This window comes from Chamaea fasciata, unplaced genomic scaffold, assembly GCF_029207755.1.
Source record: "Chamaea fasciata isolate MVZ Bird 193981 ecotype frontalis unplaced genomic scaffold, bChaFas1.0.hap1 SCAF_5, whole genome shotgun sequence".
Lineage (NCBI taxonomy): Eukaryota > Metazoa > Chordata > Aves > Passeriformes > Sylviidae > Chamaea > Chamaea fasciata.
In genome coordinates this window covers 71,328,147-71,349,660 of record NW_027094090.1, presented here as the reverse complement: position 1 = coordinate 71,349,660, position 21,514 = coordinate 71,328,147, and the positions used below count along the sequence as shown (strand labels likewise).

The 21,514-nt window shown below is 38.3% G+C and overlaps 2 protein-coding genes across 5 annotated transcripts in view; one reads left to right on the top strand and one right to left on the bottom strand.

The window, feature by feature from the left end:
* The window catches only part of LOC136290004 (solute carrier organic anion transporter family member 1A2-like), a 30,821-nt gene extending 17,693 nt beyond the window's left edge, over positions 1-13,128 (bottom strand). Inside the window, exons 1-2 of one of the 2 annotated variants that reach the window (XM_066184416.1) lie at positions 13,062-13,128; positions 10,395-10,440 (exon numbers count right to left, since the gene is read on the bottom strand). In XM_066184416.1, coding sequence (XP_066040513.1) covers positions 10,395-10,418 — 24 coding nt within the window. In that variant the 5' untranslated portion in view covers positions 10,419-10,440; positions 13,062-13,128. Of the gene's footprint in view, positions 1-10,394; positions 10,651-13,061 lie in introns of those variants that run through there. The other variant, XM_066184415.1, reaches the window with a different exon arrangement.
* Positions 51-16,004, top strand: IAPP (islet amyloid polypeptide). Of its 3 annotated transcripts, XM_066184419.1 has the most exons (7): positions 51-255; positions 2,879-2,972; positions 8,484-8,602; positions 11,770-11,980; positions 12,374-12,470; positions 12,611-12,745; positions 15,454-16,004. In XM_066184419.1, the coding sequence occupies exons 5-7, from the start codon at positions 12,391-12,393 to the stop codon at positions 15,641-15,643; spliced, it is 405 nt and encodes a 134-aa protein (XP_066040516.1). In that variant the 5' UTR covers positions 51-255; positions 2,879-2,972; positions 8,484-8,602; positions 11,770-11,980; positions 12,374-12,390; the 3' UTR covers positions 15,644-16,004. The 3 variants fall into 3 exon arrangements, with proteins under 3 accessions (XP_066040516.1, XP_066040515.1, XP_066040517.1); XM_066184418.1 differs by lacking the exon at positions 2,879-2,972; XM_066184420.1 differs by lacking the exons at positions 51-255; positions 2,879-2,972; positions 8,484-8,602 and adding an exon at positions 11,494-11,692 and having other exon boundaries at positions 11,813-11,980.
* Positions 16,005-21,514: the final 5,510 nt, after the last annotated feature.

Genomic DNA, 21,514 nt, shown 5'->3' with positions numbered 1-21,514 from the left:
CTTTAAATTTACATTGTTGAAAATTAACCAAGTATGGGGACAAACTTGTCCTTTTGCCAAATTGTTTCAGCTGTGCATTTTAGAGTGCTCAGATGTGACAGACATGGACTGAGTTCCTAGGAGGAAAATTAATGTCTTTCTCTCCCCTGCAAAGCAAATCTGTGTCAGATCTCTGAGCATGAAGTGCTGACACTCCTGTCCACTGAAGACATCCAGAGAGCACCCACAAGCAAGAAAGGAACTTCAGGAGTGCAGGTAAGTGTGTAGTAAATTTACAGGCTGGGTGGATTTCTAGGAAAGGGTGACACAGGGTCAGAAGGGAACAGAGGAATGACATTATGTTACTGATTACTGGACATCACAAAATCAGAGAGCAATTTGACCAAGCATAAATAGTTCCTTTTCACATGACAGGAAGAGGTAATTTGACTTCAATTAAGTCCATTAGACATCACATCTAAGAATCAGTAGATACACCTTCAAGCCTTGGTGCTGAGATAGGTTTCATCTGTGACCTTAAATCTCTTGTAGACACTTGTGTTTGTCCCCTCCCAGAAAGAACTACTCTTGCACACCAAAAATCCTAAATGCTCTGTGCAAAACATGTGGTGAGGGTGGGATTGGGATCCATGAAAGCTTGAATTTCTGAATTTCTGGTATATCTTCTCAGTTCTCAAACTCTCAAGAAAAAGGCTCTTTACATGCTTCTAATATGTGAAAACCCTCATACTTCCTCAGCAAATACACGTTTTGTTAGAGCTATAGCACTGTTTTCTGTTTTCCTAATGGTCTCCAAATCACACCTGACATCTGCCTGTACTGGGAATTGGCTTACACATCTTAACAAGAAACAGAAAGTATGCTTCTACCTTTGATCCTCTAACAAAAATCTGAGGTCAATTCTTATTTCCCCCTAAGATGTTTCAATAGTTTTCTTGCATTTTATATTTTCTTCACTTCCCCACTGCCACTTTTAGGAAATTAAATAATCCTCTGACAAGATAATAAGACAAAAACCTACGATCTGAGCTGTGAGGATACTGCCCACTGAAATAAGCAAAATGGGGAAATAAAAGCCATTGTCCTGGAGTTTAATAAATTATTATATAAATAACCAATAAATAAACTTTAATGACATTAAAAATAAAACCCAACATAGTAGCATGATATACAGGACTGTGTAATTCTACAGTCTCTGTTGCATTGTTTTGTTCAACAATAATTTCAGCTCCGGGCAAGTAAGGCTGAAGATTCAGACACAACAATGGAATTACAAGAAATGAAAATCAAACTTCCCAGTCAAATAAACACCACCTTGTAGTAGGCACTTAAAAATTTCCTTTAAATACTTGTTTCCATGGCTGAAAAAATTAACCCAGGGGTTATTTTAAGGGGCGGTTTATGTGATTTATAATTGGCAGCAGGTACAAATTAAATACCTCTCTAAAAAGAGAGGAGTAGATATGTGAAATTATCATATGTTCATAAATGCACAGTTTAATATTCAGTAAATTTATGTAAAATTCAATGCATAGGGAATTCAGCATTGTTCTTTATTGTGATTAATTCATGGGTAATAAAGCATTACAGAGTGTCTATGACATCTTAGCACACAGAATTCCCTTCTTATCCATGAGATTTCTGCTAAAGGCCATATTCTATATTCTCACTAGGTTCACCATTTCCTGCATTATCAACCTTCTGTTTGAGAAACTGAGAGACCACGAGTATTTTTTCCTGTCTGGAGAGGTTCTGTTGGAGCAGTAGCTCTGATCATTTAAATGCTTCATTATAAGGAGTATACCTGGAGAACATCAAGTATTTGTACAGAATCAGGTACAATCTATTCTTAGCAAGGAGTTGTGTTGAAGATCCTCATCCAGAGTCTCACAATAGGCATTAGAGTCAGATATTTCCAGAGAGTAATTTATCCCAATTTAAGACAGCTGTTTAAAATAAGTGGGAGGAAGAACCTATCTGGAGGTGCCTCTTTCTTCCCTTTGATTTGGAAATCTCGAGAGCTTAGCTTAGTCTGGATAACTAATTTTAGTCAGATAAAGATCAGGACAGCTGACACCTTCCCTGGTTATCTCTCTTTATATCATTCTAGATCCACTCATCTTGGCCAAGGAGCAAAAAATCCTGTCAGCCAGCATCTCCCAGTCTAAGGTCTGGACCCACTTACAGCTGCTTGTGCACACTCACAGGAAATTCGAATGGATAAACAATATTCTAACAGAAATCAGTAAAAGCTCTTAGTGAAAAATGCAGAGTACAATTACTGGTCCTAGTCTAAATGTTATATGTCATGATGATTTAACTACCAAAACCACAGATGACATTTCTGCCCTCACTCTAAACACAACACATTATCTTGAAACCACAAAAGACCAAGTAGCTCTCTCCCAGCACTGCAGTTGTAATCCATGAAAAGCTGGAAATGTGAACTATATCTCCACAGAACTACAGCATCCATGGGTTGCACATCCCATAGGACGTGGCATGGCAAACCAGATAAGGGTATCATGACACAGAGCAGGTTCATCATCGTTTTCCCTATCAGTTCAGAGCTGAATTCAGGGCAACGTTTCAAACCATTTTGTTTCTCAGAAGTATCTGCTGAGATCTGCTTCTCTGGCAGTGCAGAGCTGTGATGGCTGAATAGCCATGTGCCTCCCAGGCAAACAGAGGTTAACAGGGAGAATGGCCTACAAGGACAACACAGAATTTGCTTCTCAGGGTTGTGTCCTGACCTGGATACACACTCCAAAATCTTCACTGCAGACTTCAACCTTTGAACAGACCAGCAGAACTGAGCATAGGAACCTCACAACAAAGACTCTTTCACAATATTTTCACTCCTTTCACCTGCTCGTAGGGGTTCCAGCATCTGCATAAATGAAAAAAACTCTGCTCAAGATATTTTGGGAACCTACTTTCTCAAAAGAAAGAGAAGAAGGATGCTAAACAAAGTAAGATACAATAATTTAACTGATTTTCCATTAATCAAAAATGTATTTATATAAGCAGCGTTTATACCAAACTAAGGTAATCAAGAGGAGCCACAAGGTCTCATTGTAGTGACTAGTGAAGAGGCTCAGAGGTAAGACCTTGATCTAAGCAAAGCAGGTAGAAAACATCCATCTGCACTTAATAAAAAAGTACGGTGATGTTTACCCCTGTATGTCCAGAAATACAGACAGGCACAAAACTTTCTGCCCATTTTGAGTCTGAATTCAGATTTACTTTGACCATCCAGTAAAATGTCCTTTCACCTCAATAGAGTTCATGTCAGCTACAGGCTAAATAAAAATTCAGATCTGGCTTCTGTTCTCAACTCTGCTCATCCCTTTCAACTCATGATTGCCTCAATTTTTTCCCGAGTAACACAACAATAAACAGACTTTACTAGAAAGCATTCAGACCCATACCTTGGAGATAATACTGCATAGGTGCAAAACATTATTCCTGTCTGGCTTCATAACTAGTTATTTATTTAAACCAGTGCTACTGTCATAACCATTTCTCCCTTAAGAAAGCAGTTTAGCACATTGATTTGCTCTTGTGTGGATATGGGGGCTTCACTTTTGTTTTGGCAAAGCATATTCATGCCTTCTGGCCTTGCTAGAATTTAGGAAATTTATGAAGACCTAAAATTTTTTATTCTCCTTAAAATTTGCTGCAAGTCTGGAAGACATTCTGCTGTACAAACTTCTGGTTTTAAATGTTAGAAAACATAAATGTTTCAATTGTCAAAACAGCTTTTCAGAATGTTGAAAACCTAATTATAGACTTTTTGGGCAGTACTTCCTAGTTAAAGTACAAAGGGATTTGTGGTGTGATCAGGTCGTCAGCTTTCCACTAATGAGGCAAATTGTCTCAAGGAAAAGACTTTGAGAAAAGTTAAAGGAACAAATGTACTGCAGGTTGACTGGCAGTTCAAAGCTTCAAAGTCTCTCTGGAGTCTTTTCCTCTGAAAAAAAATGACTTTACCTATGATTCATCAATCAGTGGTTTATGTAACCTGATAGCGTTTCACTTTCACTATCCATCAAGTCCACAAGGTTTTTGGTATGTGATAACATGCTTTCTGTGGAGAGATATCATCTGGCTAGATGGTTATAGGTGATACTCCTCGCCTTTCTAGGTAAACTTTACTTAGCTCAGTCCCAGAAGGTGTGAAACATCTGAGTGGAAGATCCAGGATGTTTTTGGGAATCAGGTACATAGCTAGGCATGCACCTGTGAGCACAGCTTTCTAGCTCCAAACATCTCATCTTTAAAACATGGGAAATTTTCATAGGATCCCCTGAAATAGATACTCTTTCTCAGAAAGGTTAAAGTTGCATGAAATATACGCCCTCTTTTGGCAGTGAAAATTAAAGTACTGACTTCAAATGGCAGTGTAGCTTTAAAGACTTTCTAATAAAAAATACCTCACCTCTAAGTTGATAAGTTCTATGGTTCTTCCAAAAGTGGCTTTTTAAACTTCTACAAATTGTTATGAGTATTATAAAAGGCAGCAGGATGATACATTAATTAAAGCAGTGGGCTGTAGGGATCCATAACACCGTGAAGATTCTACCTGCTTTATGACAACATCCTAAAAAATAGATTAAGAGTGTGTTAACCCCTCGTTTACATGAAGTGGTATGAAATGTTCTGTTGACATGAAATTATATATGACGTTGACATGAAATTATATATGGCATTGCCAACCTTGCTCATTTTTAAATATAATACCACTAAGGATGAACACCATTCCAATAAAGAATTCCAATACCACTAAGGATGAACACCATTCCAATAAAGAATTCCAGTGTGGGAATGTGATAGCTCTCTAAAGTGAAAAGAGCCATTTGCAGCCCATGGGAGCTCTGTGAAAACTAACAAAATCTAGCCTACAGTCACTAGGATCATGGTCACTAGCCAGAAACAGGGAAATGTGTAGGAATACTGCAAACCAAGAAAAATAATAATAATAAAAAATAGTACCTATGCAGATAGTAATTTATATAACAGAAAATACTCTGAAATCGAAAGCAGAATTCAAGATACCCACTCTAAATATACAGTAGGTATTCAACACCTACGGATTTTAAAGATACTTGTCCTGAAGTCTATGCCTCTCTGCTGCTCTGTACAAGGCTCTTTTCTGAATCAAATGCTTTCATAAGGTGACTTCTCAACTTTTTCCCACTGAAACTTTGTCATTCATTGGCACAATATATGTTAACATGAAATTATTTCAATATGTTAATGACTGAAAGGTCCCAGAACCTCATTTTTCCCTCATTTTACTATTTTTGCAATAATGCCCTGCCTTCAATTTTCCACCTGGTGTTTGGCTCAATAACTATTTATTGCAAAAGAACACCACCTTTTTCAAACTAGCCATGTCACTTGTAGCTCCTAAATTATTTGTGAGAGATCACATTTAAGTACTGACTTTTTCACACCATTCCTGAATTCTCAAAGATGAGCTCAGCCAAAAGTGGATTTGCTGATAAATGGAAGGAAACAGCAATATTTGGTGTAGAAGACACTACCGAGACAGACTAAAAATCCACTAAATGTTGTCAGATGCACATGCTGAACTCCTAATGAGTTTTTTAACGATTTCTTATAGTAGAAAGACAGTTCCATGTACTTATTCGTGTTCCTTGTGCTTATCAAAGCACATCTCCAAGTAGAATGAAAAGGTCAGGTCTTGCACTCACACATACAATGACTCAAGCATACTGTAAATTCAGCCCTACTACACTTCTTTTTGAAGAAGGGCTATCTTATTTTGCAGCCATGTGTGATGGCATACCATAAATAAAGTTAATTAACGTTCCATGGTATTGTCAACGTAAATTCTCCTACGTAAGCTCGTAGACTGCATCTACCCTTGGTGAAAAAGTATTACGAACATGACTGATTCTCAGTTCAGCACAAGCCTCCTTTTTAAACAGCAGGGAAAATGCCACTATTAATAGCAGAGCTGTCAAGACAGCATCATCTAAAAGACTCAGAGTGTTTCAAGACAAAGCCAGATTGTCATTCTCTTGCAGCAGTTTGCAGAGGAAAAAAAAAAATCTGATTTTTTAAAAGTGGGATAGTTTAAAGAAAAACTTAGTTGAAAGTTATGCACTGTATCAGATATGAAGGGCTAACATGAATCTGTGTAGAATTCTTTTGAAAACCAGCAGTTTCTCTAAGAGGTGACTGATTTAATTACCTTTGGATTTACCTGCAGTGAAATAAGCCTGGGGAGCAAGGAGGGTGGTTTCTGATCTCACTGCGTCTTCCACAGATGTCTGTGCTCTTTATAAAAGATGCCGGGGTGGGGAAGAAGGGGTGGAGAGTTCTCACAGTTACACTCAGTAAATCAGAAACAGCACTTCCACACATGCCCAATTCCACTCTTTTTTCCCTAACAGGAGCATTTAGGGAGACTTCATTCTGTCATTCAATACCTTAGGGGTGGCCTAATTGAGGCCTTCCAGTACCAGAAGGGAGCCTACAAGAGAGAGGGAGAGAGACTATTTACCAAAGTATGGAATGACAGGACATGGGGGAACGGCTTCAAACTGTCAGAGAGTAGGTTTAGATGGGATATAAGGAAGAAATTCTTTTCTGTGAGGGTGGTGAGGCCCTGGCACAGCTTGCCCAAAGAAGCTGTGGATGTCCCATCCCTGGAAGTGTCCAAAGCCAGGTTGGATGGGGCTCTGAGCTACCTGGTGTAGTGGAAGGTGTCCCTCCCCATGGCAGGGGTTTGGAACTGGATGGTGTTTAATGTCTCTTCCAGCCCAGGCCATTCTATGATTCTATAATTCAATAGAGTTACCCTGTCCTTCCTTTAAGCATTGCCTTTTGTTCTGTTTTGAAGCACACAGGAATACAACAGAAGTCAGAGAACCCCGTATAGAAGTGGCAGTTATACATTCCAGCAATATCTTTGAGAACTGAATACCTTTTTGTACATTAATTGCTATAGAAAGTGACTGAAGAGAATTAGCATAGCATGAAGCAATGGATGATTTCGTTTACCAGAAAGGAAGAACAGCATTTCTATTCCATATCCATATTTACCATTAGCACTGTTAAGAGCCCTTGAGAGTGAGATTGGTAAGCAAAAGGGAGTCCTGCTTTTGCTTTTACCTTCTGGAAACAGGTTGCAGGAGAGACAGGGGAAAAGCAAATCAAAAAGTTAAACTTTCTGTTGCATTCAAAAGTAAATTGTTGGATGCAATTAAAACTCTATAAACTGTAAGTAAGAATTGCACTAGGAACGATAACTCACCAAGCACTGGGCTCTCAGTTCTGACTTTTCTGATCAAAACATGGAGTTTATTTCTCCTGCTTGAGGGATTCCCAGCTACAGGCACTGATTCAGCACAAGCTGCTGAGCTCATTCTCAGAGCAATCATTAGCAATAGTCCTTTCAGGGTACATCAGTGTTCTGTCAGTGCCATAAGCTGAGTAACAAAATACGTCATAAAAGTTGGTTTAAAGTACTGTTGACTACCCAAATTACTTCTTTTCATTTGCTTGTCAATTCCATGGATGGACACAGTTTATTTCTGAATCATCTTTTTTTTCCACTGGGGGGGAAATTATTAACTTTCCACCTCTTACCTCTCAGCTGCTTCTTACATATTTCTTCCTCAGGTTTAACGTTCATTTTGGGATCAACAGGAACAGCTTTTTGTATTTTTATCAACAGTGAAATGTCCCACATGCAACAGGGGTAACAAAGAAAGCTGTGCTAGCAAAAGCATGCTTGATAAAACACTGTTTGAACAAAACACTTATACAGAGCTTAAGTGCTAACAGTAGAAAATTACAACTCCACACACACCAGAAAGTACAAACATTGTAGTATTCAACAACATAGCACCAAGCAAGAAACACTGGGAAGAGAACATTATAGCCAAAATTTTCAGACTTTGCCATCCAAATGTAAAAATTTAGGGAACAATCAAGGTTCCTAATCATAATTGTCTGGAGTGATTTTATGCTCCCTCTGATGTTCCACATGGCTTTTAGTTGCTACAATAGTGTCCTGATGGCCAGGTTCATGAATGTCAATCCTGGATATTTTAGGACATCTAAAATGACAGCAGAAAACCTGACTTACTCTTCTAATTTCAGATTTGGCCTTATAGGGTACTTGAACTTTTTCAGAGGTGCTGACACTATCAATGAGACCTCCTTTTTATACTTTACCTTTGGTTTGCAGCTTAATTTAAAAGGAATGCAAGGCTACTAAAATAAACTCTTTTGTTGCTATAAACAATCGCATTAAACATTGTGCTCAACTCGTGTAACAGCCACAAGCTGTGACACATGCACCGTCCTGTGTCATTACTGGGAATGTTTTCACTGATGAATGTCAGTGCTGCTGCTGTTCTAATTACTGGTTTATTCAAAAAATTGAAGTAATCCCATTGCAAGTTAATGACTAAACCTTTCCTTTTTCCATTTTGATACAACAGGCCAATTAATCCACGATTTATTCACACACTTCTAGTTCCTGGTAACTGAGCAACAGTGTAATTTACTGGAGACATCTGCCTCACACAGCTGTACAGCAGCTGGGAAGTGCCTGCACCAGGTAATGTGGCTCTGACACTCACAAATGGGAGAGATTCATCCGTTACCAAGAGTCTTAACGAGTCTTATTAACATTGTTAAGCAAATGTAGAACTCAGACGTTGAAAATCAGCCATTAAAAGTAGGAACCAGCTGCCCAGCAGGTGCCAAGAATGGCCTAAGAAAAAGGTAAATGTGAGAAAGAGGGAGACAACCTTTAATCTCTGAGTACATAAGAGAGTTGAAGCACCCCGATGGAATTAATTTCATTTACATTTAGACACCCACAGTGTTAACACCTGCACCTGAGCAAGTCACCCAGGGCTGCTTTAGTAGGCAAAAAGGAGAAGCAGGCACAGATCATCTAAGCTGTTTTAGAGTTCTGCATTAGAAACAGGCTCAAGGATGTTCTCTCTGTTCATCCCACGTTTAGTGATACAAATGCCACTCCCCAGGAGATAAAAGCAGCAGACACTTGAGGCAAGGCTGGTTCCCTGTTCCTCTGCTGCCAGTTCACCCCAGTGCAGAGCATGGTCAGCATTCTGCAGTTCCAGGCATGGTGTAGGCAATTTCCAGAAGGAATCTAGGAATTGGGAAAATATGTCTTCTGGATTGTTTTTAAACCTCAGCTCTGGTGTCACCTGACCCTCTTATAGTCACAATTCTTTAGACAAATCTTTGCATAAAGACTTAAACACCTGTATAAATATCTAGAATTACCATGTAACTACTCAGAATAGAACTGATCACAGATTTCTCTGATGAGAACACTTGATTTTCTTTTTCCTTAGGCTGATAACAGCTGTCATGCACAGGAATAAAGGGTTTTCTCTAAGATCAAGGTTAAGGAACTTTGTCAGTGGTAAAAATAGTGTTCCAACCACCACTGAACGGCACGAACTGCAAAGTATTTAGTGCCAGCATCTTGAAACTTGAGTTATGATTTTTTCTGCTGTCAAAGAGATTCCACAATTTAATATTCTGTTCCTGTTTGTGTAGGAAAACACTACTCCCGCTTAAGAGAACTTGCAACAGGAGGAGCTGCAAAACCCTAATTTTGTTAACTTTACATGTGACTAATTGCTGGATAGACTTCTTGCTGACTCTGCCAAGATGCTGTGTGGCTTAGGAGGCTGGCAATGCTCCTGGGACATCATGAGCTTACTTTCATTTCTACAATGCACTCAAGAAGCAGCCTTTCTCTTCTCTCAAAGCATTAGTGGCTCCCCCCCCAGTCTACTTGCAGGACAGCTGTAACTAGAATTTGGGATCGATATTTATTTGAAAATTGGTATTTCATTTTATTTCCCTCAACCCATAGCTTGATTCCAGTTTGGTACAGAAACCACTCGCTGAGATGCCTTAAAACAGAAGAGACTCTGAGTAATTATTTCAGTCTTTTAAAATCTTAAACACACACTGATCTATCCATTGCTTTTCAGAGTGTGAAACAATATCTCTCACACAGGCTGAGCATAAAGACCACTGCTGAGTGTCGGTGGCACATGGATCTCTTTCCACCTAGGAAAAAGCACACTAAGGCATCTTCAAATTCAATATCCAAGCAGTGAAGGTTGGCTGGTGTCAATCCCCAGCCAGAGTATCTGTATAATTGTTTTTCAGCACAATACTATCTCTGTAAAATTGGTTTAATCATTCATTCATTTCAGAGGGGCAAAATTGCCACAGTGAAAGTAACAGCAGAATGTTATTTCATCACAGTCAACTTCTACAGTGAGTCTTTGGAGGGAGAAACTTGTTTCAGATGTTGCACAGAACTTACTCTCATGGTGAAGATAAAATGCAGTACTTACCTCTCTTACACTGGGGCTGTCCATCCAGACAGGGAGTAACAGGAACCTGGTGAAAAGAAGAATATGATCATATTAAAAACAGAGAAAAATATCCAGCAGCAGCACCTCTTAGAAAAAAAAAAGAAAAAAAAAAAAAAAGAAAAGAAAAAAGAAAAAAAAAACCCCTACAACACACGAAAAACTGCCAAAGCAATATCTACAACAATTCAGCAGAACGTTTTGTCACTTTCTGGACTCTTATTTGCAGACTGTTGTGATCAAGTTAAGAAACTACTATCCCAGCTAAATATTCCTTCTGTATTCACCTCAAGTAGCACAGATGCCTGAAGTGAGCCAACACTGGAACTTGAGCCATTGCAATGAAAATCTGGTACTACAGACTAAACCAACAAAGAAGGGGGTTTCCAGTTAAGGCTATGGACTTGGCACTGAAGCAGTTCTGATCCAATTCGTGTTCTTGGGGATAGAAAAGATGCACATGGTAACTTCTTATCACAGAGAACTTTTGTTCAGCTTTTGTACCAAAATCTTGACCTTTATAAATAATTAAAAGACCTGTTTTCCAAAGGCAGTGGGGTACCTCACAGAAACTAAGGAGACAGAAGGGGGGAAAAAGAAAAGTGATCTTCCCAATTTCCACTGAAATCAGAAGTAAATTGTTCTAATCTGTATCCTTGGAAATCTGTAATCACATATTTCATTAACACTGTTTTTTTTTTAACCTGAACCATACTCTATGCATACTAAAGAAATAAATTTGCACAGGTAGTTTTATTCTGACATTTCCTGGCTTTTTAATCCTAGTCTTTGCCTTCTGGAAAGTATTAATTGACTCAATTTTCACATATGACAAATCCACCTGTGTTAGTAAAATACGAGATTTTACATTCATAGTGACAGAATTTTCATTCACATTTAGACTTGACTGAAAAATGTACACGATTTCTACCGTGTTACCCTGAATGAGAACTCTATCTGTCAATTTAAATAACTTTCACTCTTTTCTTATTCGTCATACAGCTTCTCTCCCTTTCTGATCTATATCCTACAGCAAGCCTCCACAACTTTAACTTTTCCATCTTTCCTGAGATATGTTTTCTTGTATTTCAATCACCAGTGGCCTGGTGTTTCATCTGCTCTGGCTTTCCTTGTAACTTTTGTTACCTTATTTAGCCCTCCAAAACACCCACAGGGAATATTACCTCAGCAGCTTATCAGAGCTGCAAAATTGAGACTGCATTTCTGATGTGCAGTATGCTATTGCAGCACCTTCACCAGGGCATTTCTGCATACACCAGGTGAATATTTACTGATGCACTAGAGCAATAATGACCCACCTGCCTCTGCTCCTCTCTGGGGCACTTTCTGTCTATAGGGATTGGAATTAACGACAGTCTCTCTGTGCTGCCTGATGTCAGAGCTGAGAAAGGTGTCAAGGATATATAAGAGCCGTATTACTTGCCAGAAAGGAAGAGGGAAAAGGATACTCCAGAGCTAGATGCAAGCGTGGAATTGTTGCATGCACACTTCTTGCTAACCAAGAGAGCTTGCTTGGCTTCTCCAGTTAGATCCGTGACCACAAAAAGGTAAATAATTTCCCTTTTTTCTCTACTTTGCCTGCAGTGCAACGGATGTGCTTTAGAAAAGCACAATATCCCCTATTACTAATCAAGAGCATTTTTCAGGAAAAGGCTAAGACAACTTTAAAGTAAACTGCACTGGGGACCAGAATTTGAAGGAAATGCAAACCAGAGATAAGGGATAGGATTGAAACTACTGGATGGAAAATGAGCATTTACTGCTGGGAGCTATATTTTTGAAACTGAATTGTGTCACTAAACTTCAGGGGATCATTTTTCTCACTCTAGCCTGTGAAAAAGACTAGCTGCTCTTGATTTAGGGCAGCATGGACATCAGGGATAGGAGATGCTGAAGAGTATTTGGGTTAGCCTTCAGTTTTGAATCATTATTCTTTTCAGAAAGTTTGGAAGGAAAGATGTGCAACCTAAAGCTGTCAGTTTTCTTCATTGCACTTTCTGTCACTCTGAGCTGTTTGGAAGCTACACCTATTGAGAGGTGAGTAAAAAATAATCATTTTTATTTCTCTTTAGGGAAAAAAAGGTGTTCAGATTATTGCATGAGTTGCTTTTGCTTTCATGTCTCAAATAATACAAAAATAGAGTTATTCAAGCTCACTATTTTATTGTTGTTCAAAGATTACTGTCTGTGGCTGATGATCTATCTGATGGTACTTCCAAGAGACAAGGATGGATGTTGCCTGTAATGTCACAGAATACACTCTCAGGACTCAGTGAGGAAATGCCAGAACAACCAGCAGCAAAGACAAAAAGGTATTGATTTTTCCTTGTTTCTTCCAGCCATATCAAATTGAATCATGAAGCAAACTTTGTTCCAGTGATATCTTGCTACTTGAGAGACTTCACTTCTCCTGGTTTTTCTTTGAAAATGAGGTTCAAATATTGTTCTACTAAATAGAGCTTACTTTCTTGTAAGCTTAAAGATCTTGTAAGCTTAAGCTTTTCTGTAACATAAAGATCAAAGTATTCAGGGTAGAAAGTGAAATCCAGGGACAAAGTTGCAAATCATTTAATCATTTTACAATTATAACATTTTCATAAATTACAAAGGTTGAAAATACTGTATTACCTTGAGAAGGAAGGTGTATTTTGCACGTGCCTTCCTTTTTAAAAAATTTGTCAGATTTCCAAGCCTGAAGGGGAAAAAAAAAGAAAACATACCCTTCTTAATAATACTACTGCTCTGCTACAATTGAATTATTTTATAGCATAAATGCTTTCAGTAATTAAGCATTTTTTAATCACAGAATTAAATATTAGTTTAATCACGGGAAGAAGGAAAAGAAAAAATTGGTTCTGATAGAATTTCACTTGTCTGAAATACATTCTCATTTATAAGTTCATACATCCAATTTCAGGCAACTTTTTAACAAATAAAAAAACATTTCAAGGTTTATTTGTACTAAAAGATAAGCAGCACTGAACTAATCTATTTTTTAGAGAATCATCAAGGTTGGAAGAGACCTTCAAGTTCACCTAGTTTTGTCGGGCTTTTGAGTGAATTTCTTTCAATAACAATTCTGTTATAGATTAATTCAGTAAATGCTTATGTGTGTATAGTTGCCTGTTCCCCTCTCTTTGAATATATATTTTAAAAACACTATTACATGACAATTTTTGTACCTTCCAAACAGAGATGTTCTTTTATACTTTTATAGCAGAGATGAAGTTCTCACATTTTTACAGCTATCATTTTTTAAAAAATACAACCCACCCCCCCACCTCCCCAAAAAAAACCCAGACTGCAATACTCCAACACAAGGCATCACCCTTCTGACTGTGGTGTGCCTTTTCTGTTTTTCTGGGGCCTAGAACCACATCTCACTGGGTGAATTGTCTCCTGGCAGCACATACCCACTGAAAGGCTACTGACCACACAGCTAAAAGGGATGGTGAGTTCAGCCAGAGATGAGCTAGAAACCCAGCAGCTTCCTGTAAGGGCTGGAGCTTTAAACTTGGGGTGTCAGGGCCTGATTTTGTAACTTTAATGGAAAAGAGGATCCTGCCTCCACAAAGAGAGCAGGATCTCTGTGAGAACCAGTTGCTGTCTGAATCCCCTATGATAAGGACTTGATTAAAATCAGCAGAAATATCCATGAGAGGTTATATAAAGCCCTATTCAACAATTCTGTTTTAATGCAACTACACATTTAAAATATTAATTTCTTAAAAATTGCTGCCTATCTACTAATGAAGAACCAGTAAAATACAGACATTCCTTTCACAGTTTCTATTCCATTTGGAGTCTTACATCAATACAAATAACTTCAAAAGGTTATGTGACATTTTAGATGAGAGATTTAATAATCAGTAAGCAAAGGAACACACTGGTAACTGCTCAGAGTTTAAAACTGGGATACTTTTGCTCTTCACAGTAAATTTTAGCCACAAACTGGTGTCTAACTCATGCCATATCAGCATGAAGAAGTCCAAGAAAATAAGCAATAACTCAGTAGGAAATCTCAGCAAGCAAGTATTTCTGTCTGAAGGAACAACACAGCAGTCTAAAAAACAAATTTGAAAGCCCAAGCTCTCTCAAGCTAAGCAATTTATTGTGATTTTAAAAAACCTCCTCATGCTACATAAGTTTTACATGGAGTTCTGTAAATGGTCTGTTGGTTCAGGTCATTAAATGGTTTTCTTAAGAAACACTGATGATACTTTAGAATCATCAAGGATACAAGGAAGCAATGGTTTCCTCCTTGGACACTCTTCCAAGTATCATTCAGCAAGTATCATTTCACCACAACAGAACTTTCAAGTTGTTGGTGTTTAAAAACAGATGTGGCAGTTTTCCAGCAGATGAAACCTCTGTTTAGTCAGAGCTAAGGGGGAGAGAGGCAGAGCTAAAGACTATTACGTGGTACTGAAGCTGGCAGAAGCTGGCAAAGCCTGCTACCTCTCATGATGTGTGGTGCAGATGGAAGAAAGAGTCTTGGGATTTAATCCACGTGGTGTGGACTGGAATATTACCACTCACTTCAGTGAGAGCAGGATATGATTCTGTGGAAAAACGAGAACTAAATAAATGTTAGTGATCATCATTCTGTTAGTAATCCTCATGATATCAGCAAGAGCTCTAAATAGATTTAGAAGTTCGGCTGAAAGTTAAACATTTAGTCACTGTTTTCACTTAGTGTCTTACCTATACTATCATTACAGGTTTTCTAGGTGTCATAAACTGCTGTGCAGGATATCAATAAAAACGACATATGACTGTTCAGGTCTCTGCATTTGAATAACCCCCATCATTAAAACTGATAATAGCACCCAGCACAAGGAATTTTTTTCAGGCACAAAGTAGGTGGTGGGAAGAGTCTAACGTTCCCGTATTTGTGCACGTATTCAAAGAACTCCCACATTTAGCAGAGCTCAAATGACTGTGAGCAGTGGCACGCTCCATTGCTCATCGTTTGACTTAATCTTGGCTCTCTCTCTCTCTCTTTGTCCCACCTTGGCAGCCACCAGCTGGAGAAGAGGAAATGCAACACGGCCACGTGCGTGACACAGCGCTTGGCCGACTTCCTGGTGCGCTCCAGCAGCAGCGTCGGGGCCGTCTACCCCCCCACAAACGTGGGCTCCTACACCTATGGAAAGAGGGACACGGAGGGGCTACTGAGCAGAGAACCCCAAAGCCATGCACAGCTTTAGGGTGTTGAGGTGGCTGCTGGCACTAGAAGCTCAGTTTTTAATGTATCAAGAACCTCTCAGTCATTTATTACTTGTACAGTCTTACCAGTGCCTTGTTTTCTCTGTGTGTGTGTGTGTGTGTGGAGGTATGTGATTTATGTTCATCACTCCACTATGCATGTACAATGACATGCATAGACTATCCTTTCAACTCCATTAAGAGCTCCAGAAACCTGCTTGTCAAACTCCTTTGTAAAAACCCATCATGACAATAAATGGAAAAGTAATTGCAACAAGGGTTTTTTAAATCATTATTATTATTATTATTAAAAGGATGAAAAAGATAACCCATGATGTGTATGTCTTTATAGTCACAGTTTGGTAAGAGGAAGAGAACACCTAAATTAAAGAACAACAAATATCAGAATTCTAGCAGCAGTTATGTCCTAGTGAAAGTAAAACAGAAGAACCTTCTGGTTTTGAAATGTCTACAGCATCATGTTTTGTACAGCTGAAGAAACAACTAGATGAGAAAAGATGCTGCATTGCACACCATAATCATCCAATTATGCAGTTAACCGACTGGTCTGTTCCCATTATAACATAAAACAAGCAGGGAAAAGTAGTCTTGCAGCACAGACTTCTGTGCCTGCTGAGCAGGGAATCCTGAGGATTTGCAGTTCTTATGTTAAGGTGGTATCAGTAAAATGTAAGCATAATGAGTATAAGGGCTTTTAAATATGAATAAGATAAAGCTCTGATAACAATCTAGCAGAAACTCCAGTCCTTGGATATTCCTTTCCTTGAACTAGAATAAAAAAGGGAAGAGCAAAAAACAATGAGAAGTTCAAGAGCAAACATGCTTCCCAAACACTCAGTAATTTTTTTTCACTGGCATACTTTTGTTGCTACCAAAATCCAGGGAAAATATTTCACAGATGGGCAGACCTTAATGGGAATCTGCCAGTGTTATTTTCTCCTATCTCAGCCCAGAATCAGTGCGGGCTTAAAAACCTTTAAATTGTTAAGCAGATTTTCATAGAGGTGACATCCTATATCAAAGAAATGGCTGTTTTGTTCGCACTTTCACAGTGAAGGGTTCACTGTCACCTGAAAAACATTATAGTCCAATTAGGAAAAACATTCAGCAGAACCTTAGTTCTGGAGAAGCATATGAAAGTTTAATAACTGCCTTCAGTTGGTTTTGTTTTTGTTATGAAGTACACCTCAAAATAGAAACATTTCTGTTTAATTTCATGTTAAATGCACTTATTTCATGAAAATGCATGAAAAAATACATGGGAATAAAAATTACTGCACAGGATTCCTCCTGCAAATGTGTTACTAATTACTCTCTTTATTGAGAAAAGTTTCAACCTTCATTAGCGTTCTCATGGCTACTAATTCTGAATTTTCTTGAGAAACCCATTTAATGGTATTAAACTTGCCTAATATTTCTACCAGCTTGAAATGCTTTCCATTCCAGTTATTTTTGAGTTATGTTGCACACATACTGTGTGCCTAATTTGCTTTTCAGTCACAATATTTATGTTTCAGAAAACAAATGAGAAAGTGAGAGGACAGCTTTGAAGTGTCCCTGTGACATTATCTGTACAGAGGAGTAACCAAGTGGAGTCTTCCCTGTGGGTGGATGCTGATCTCTAGGCTGATCCCTAGGCTGATCCCAACCAGGAATATGAGCGACGCTTTATGCACCAGCTTTTGTTTTTTTCAGCTACCACTTGACAAACCCCAGCAAAGCACAGGCTGCACGGGAGCAGTGGAACTGGGTACATTAAATTCTGCCTTATGCACTCTTGAATCTGCTGCATCTATTTTGCATGGTCAAACTATTCCACAAACACTGAGAAATGTAACTCGTATCCTAAATTGGTGAAACCACTGAGAGAGAGAAGAGGGGCACCATCTCACCTGTCTTCAGCTTCTCTCTGTCTAACTACTTGTCAGTGCTCTCCTGCTGTTTGGTGGAGGAAGACAGCTACTTCCAATTCATCCCAGCTTAGACATCTATTTTAGGATGGGATTAATCACTCCTGAAGTGCCTCTATTTCTTCGTTGATGATAGAGAATGTCTAGACAATTAGCTGAAAATGAGCACTTTAAGATAACTGGAGTTAGGTGACAGGAATTTCATCTGCATTTGGTATGAACTGTTCAAACTAAAATCGAAGAGAAAAAATTTGGTAAAAAACCCCACACCACCAACACCTCAGACTCCAAAATGACTTTTATTCTGAGCTACGTTAGCTAATTCATCAGCCAGAGCACCTTGAGAAACTTCCTTCAGTGAGACTTGTTTTTCCCCCACCAATATTCCCTCGAAAACACAGCTCTGCTCCCCTTCTTCCTACTGTTGCTGCTCTAAGGCCTCTCAGAGAAGAAGGATCTAGCCACAGTAAGCCTGGATACAAGCACAATCCTGAGCCAGTGAGCCAGGAGAAAAGTGGACTGAAAAAGGGAAAAAAGAAAATAAATAGTTTTATTTAATAACTAATTAATAAGCATTTAAGCATTGCTTCATCAGCTCTGCAAACAGCATAACCAGAATTTTTAAAACATGTAAGAAAAAGATAAGTGCCTCTGTGCATTTTTTAAAATCCCAATAGGTATTTCTCGGCTTCTTCAGGGATGTAAATATTATTTGAGAATCAAGCCTTACATAGCTTGGGTTATTTTTCAATTCATCTGAATTGCCTACATCTTTCAGAGAATATGCAAGCAAACAAAAAATACAAAAGAGGAAAATTAATAATATAGACAATGTGATAAACATGGCTATATTCCCTTTAAAAAAATAAAAATACGAAACCTTTGCTTTTTAATATGTTCTGTTCACTTGTATTTTAAAAAAAAAAAACAGAATAAGGACATAATATTGAATTTCACCAAATGAGAAGGGGAAGAGTAAAAGTCATCAAACAAGCAAGAGGATTGTTAGAAAAAAAAAGACTGTAGGAACATGAAGAATGTTTTAAACAGAGTAGTGGGCCCTAGGGTCTAATATTTCTTAGGAAATATGACAGCTTCATAAAAGACAGGATTTATATTTTCTCATGATGAATGTAGTTGAGGAAAGAAATTGATTTCACTTGTAAAAGCTTAGGCTAAAACTAAGAAAGCACACAATATTCATGAAACATAAAATGTATTTTACTGAATAGTAAATTTGGAATTTAAAGTTTCAATTTCTATTAAACAAATCAGCTATTTTTTAAATAAATAAGTCTCTTGATTAGAGTTTTAAACACTAGGCTAACAAAGCTTCCATTTACCTTCAATGGGATTAGTTATTAGGAAGTCTGGATTTCACTGAATGGCTTTCACTATTTGGAAGGTAATATATTTATACCCCTGAATAAAATCCTTTTCGTGTAATGCACTACTGAATGTCTTCAGCAGTTGCCACCTTCAGCCTCTAGATTTATGCTGGGTTTGAGTCAACAAGCTCATTTACAAATATATTTTGGCAGATAAGGTAGACTTTTTGTCCTGAGTTACAAGGTTGGGTAATTTTGTTGTCTAAGTTTGTTATCACACAGAAAAGGGACAGCTCTGCATTGCTTTTGCAATGCAATCAGCAAAAAGCTGCGGTTAGGAATGACGCAGCTCCTTGCTCTACACAGGATAAAGGTTGAAGTCACATAAAACAGGATCTTTCTATGGGATGTGCCAACTTCTGTTCCAATCATCCTGCGGTTATCTCTGTTTTTCCACACTCAGAAAAAAATCCCACACTGAAAAACAAAATATTTTTGTGGAGCTGTGTAAGGCTCCAGAACCACGTGCAAACTCAGACCTGAAATCCACCATTTAAAGTAAGCTTCAGTTTAGGAACAAAAATCTGGATTCTCTAGTTTTCCTGAAAACTTTAGACAAATTGGTTTCCAGCTACAATTGCTATTTATCCTTTATTAGACTTGGTTAAGAATTATTTCTTGAACTGAAACCTACCTTAAAATCAAAATGTTAATAAAAAAGTCTCAAAGTAGGGATCATGCATGCCATGAATGCTAAAAGTCAAAAAGCTCATCAAAATCTCACTAAAGAAGAAGACAGTGATGATAAAACAATAGTGAAAATTGCTGTTCATTGTGCCAGAAACTGTCTCCTTGGACGCTAAAACATCTGAATAAAAAGAACAAATTCAAATGCACTTTATTCCTAACAATAGGGCTGACTTGAGTAACAATCATGCCATAAAGTCACTATTTCCTAGAAATGCTTTTAAAAATACAAAATAGATTTAATTATTCAAATTAAGAGTTGTAGATCTGCCCCTACTATTACAACTTTTTTCCTCTCCACCTTAAAACACTCTTTCTGATCCTGCTTTAGAGACAATGAAACTGTTTGTTATAGGCTCTTTTATAATATCCTTAATATAAATAATTATAACACAGGTAACCAGAGATCTGCTGCAGAACAGCTAGTGACATTTATTATTTTACTTTTCAAAAGGGATTGATACACTGGGATGTATCAAAATAACTTGAGTTGCAATAAATAAATCATTGCACATGTGAATTTAAATAGCTGGAATCAATTTTAAATGAAGTGCTACTCAATAGGATTAAAATAGCATTGAACCCAGAACGTGCTTATTATTATTATTTACCCTCTCAATAGAGGCAGACCTTTTTTTTTTCTTTTCTTTTTTTTTTCTTTCCAAACAGAATCAGTCCATTTTCATGAAGCAGTCCCTTTGGAAGGAGTCAAAGTGGGACTTGCTCCCACTAGGGGAACTGTGCTAAAATTGAAGCAGCCTGTGACTGGTTGTCAGTCCAGCACTGAGGAAGCTGAGCTACTTAGCTCTCAGAATATGGGGCATTTTTAAATATCATTCTTGAATAAGCTCACTAACTGCGTTGCATGTCAAACTAGCCATGTAACAGAGAAAAGGATTTTTTGCAATTTGTTTATTTGTTTGGAGGAAGGAAGGAAGGAAGGAAGGAAGGAAGGAAGGAAGGAAGGAAGGAAGGAAGGAAGGAAGGAAGGAAGGAAGGAAGGAAGGAAGGAAGGAAGGAAGGAAGGGGTCATAAAACTGGAGGAGGGGATAAATAATGTTAAGGTTGCAAAATACATAAATTTGTTTTCCATGATCAGTAAGCAACAGGCAGCCATTTATTTATTTCTATATTGTCTGCTGTGCTATGGTGCAGGAAGGAGAGAGGAAAAACTAAGATTATGGGGCAGAGTATTCTTTGTCTCAGAGAAAATACAAATTTGAAGCAGCCTGAGACAGTAGGAGATGGTCAAGCAGACCTTCAGAGGAAAGATTACCTCACTGGCTCCAAGTACTGCTTCTGATTTCAGAATAACCACACAATGACATCAGAAACAGTTAGGCTGGAAAGGCTAAGACCATCAACTATTAATGCAGCAAGTCCCTAACTGTCACAATCCACATGTGGTTTTGAGCACTTCAGTACCAGTTCTGTAAACACAAACACCCTGAGTGAGCCTAGCATAGCACAGAACTACTAAACTATGTCATCTGGAGTTGAACAACTGCAGAATAAGTCTGCTTCATCCTAGTATTATGCCTCTTCATTCCACATCTCAGCAAATATAACTTCTGTGAATCACTCCTCACAGCTGTGAACAAAACTTAATTTAAACCCCAAATTTTCCACATTTTTCACATTGAACAACTAGCACTGGAGACAAATGAATGACTGTGCAGAATGATTTCTATCAACTACACCCTAAGCATCAAAGAATCATAGAATATCCTGAGTTGGCAGGGACCCACGAGAATCATCAAAGTCCTGCTGCTGGCTGTGCAGGGGACAGCCCCAAGAGTCCCACCATGTGCTTGGAAGCATTGTCCAAATGCTCCTTGAGCTCTGTCAGGCTTGGGGCTGTGACCAC

Bases quoted from the DNA above. Each gene is read 5' to 3' on its own strand.
- IAPP (XM_066184418.1), top strand. From the start codon at position 12,391: ATGTGCAACCTAAAGCTGTCAGTTTTCTTCATTGCACTTTCTGTCACT. The intron at 12,471-12,610 runs GTGAGTAAAAAA...TGTTGTTCAAAG, and splicing joins GAAGCTACACCTATTGAGAG to ATTACTGTCTGTGGCTGATG. The intron at 12,746-15,453 runs GTATTGATTTTT...CCACCTTGGCAG, and splicing joins CCAGCAGCAAAGACAAAAAG to CCACCAGCTGGAGAAGAGGA.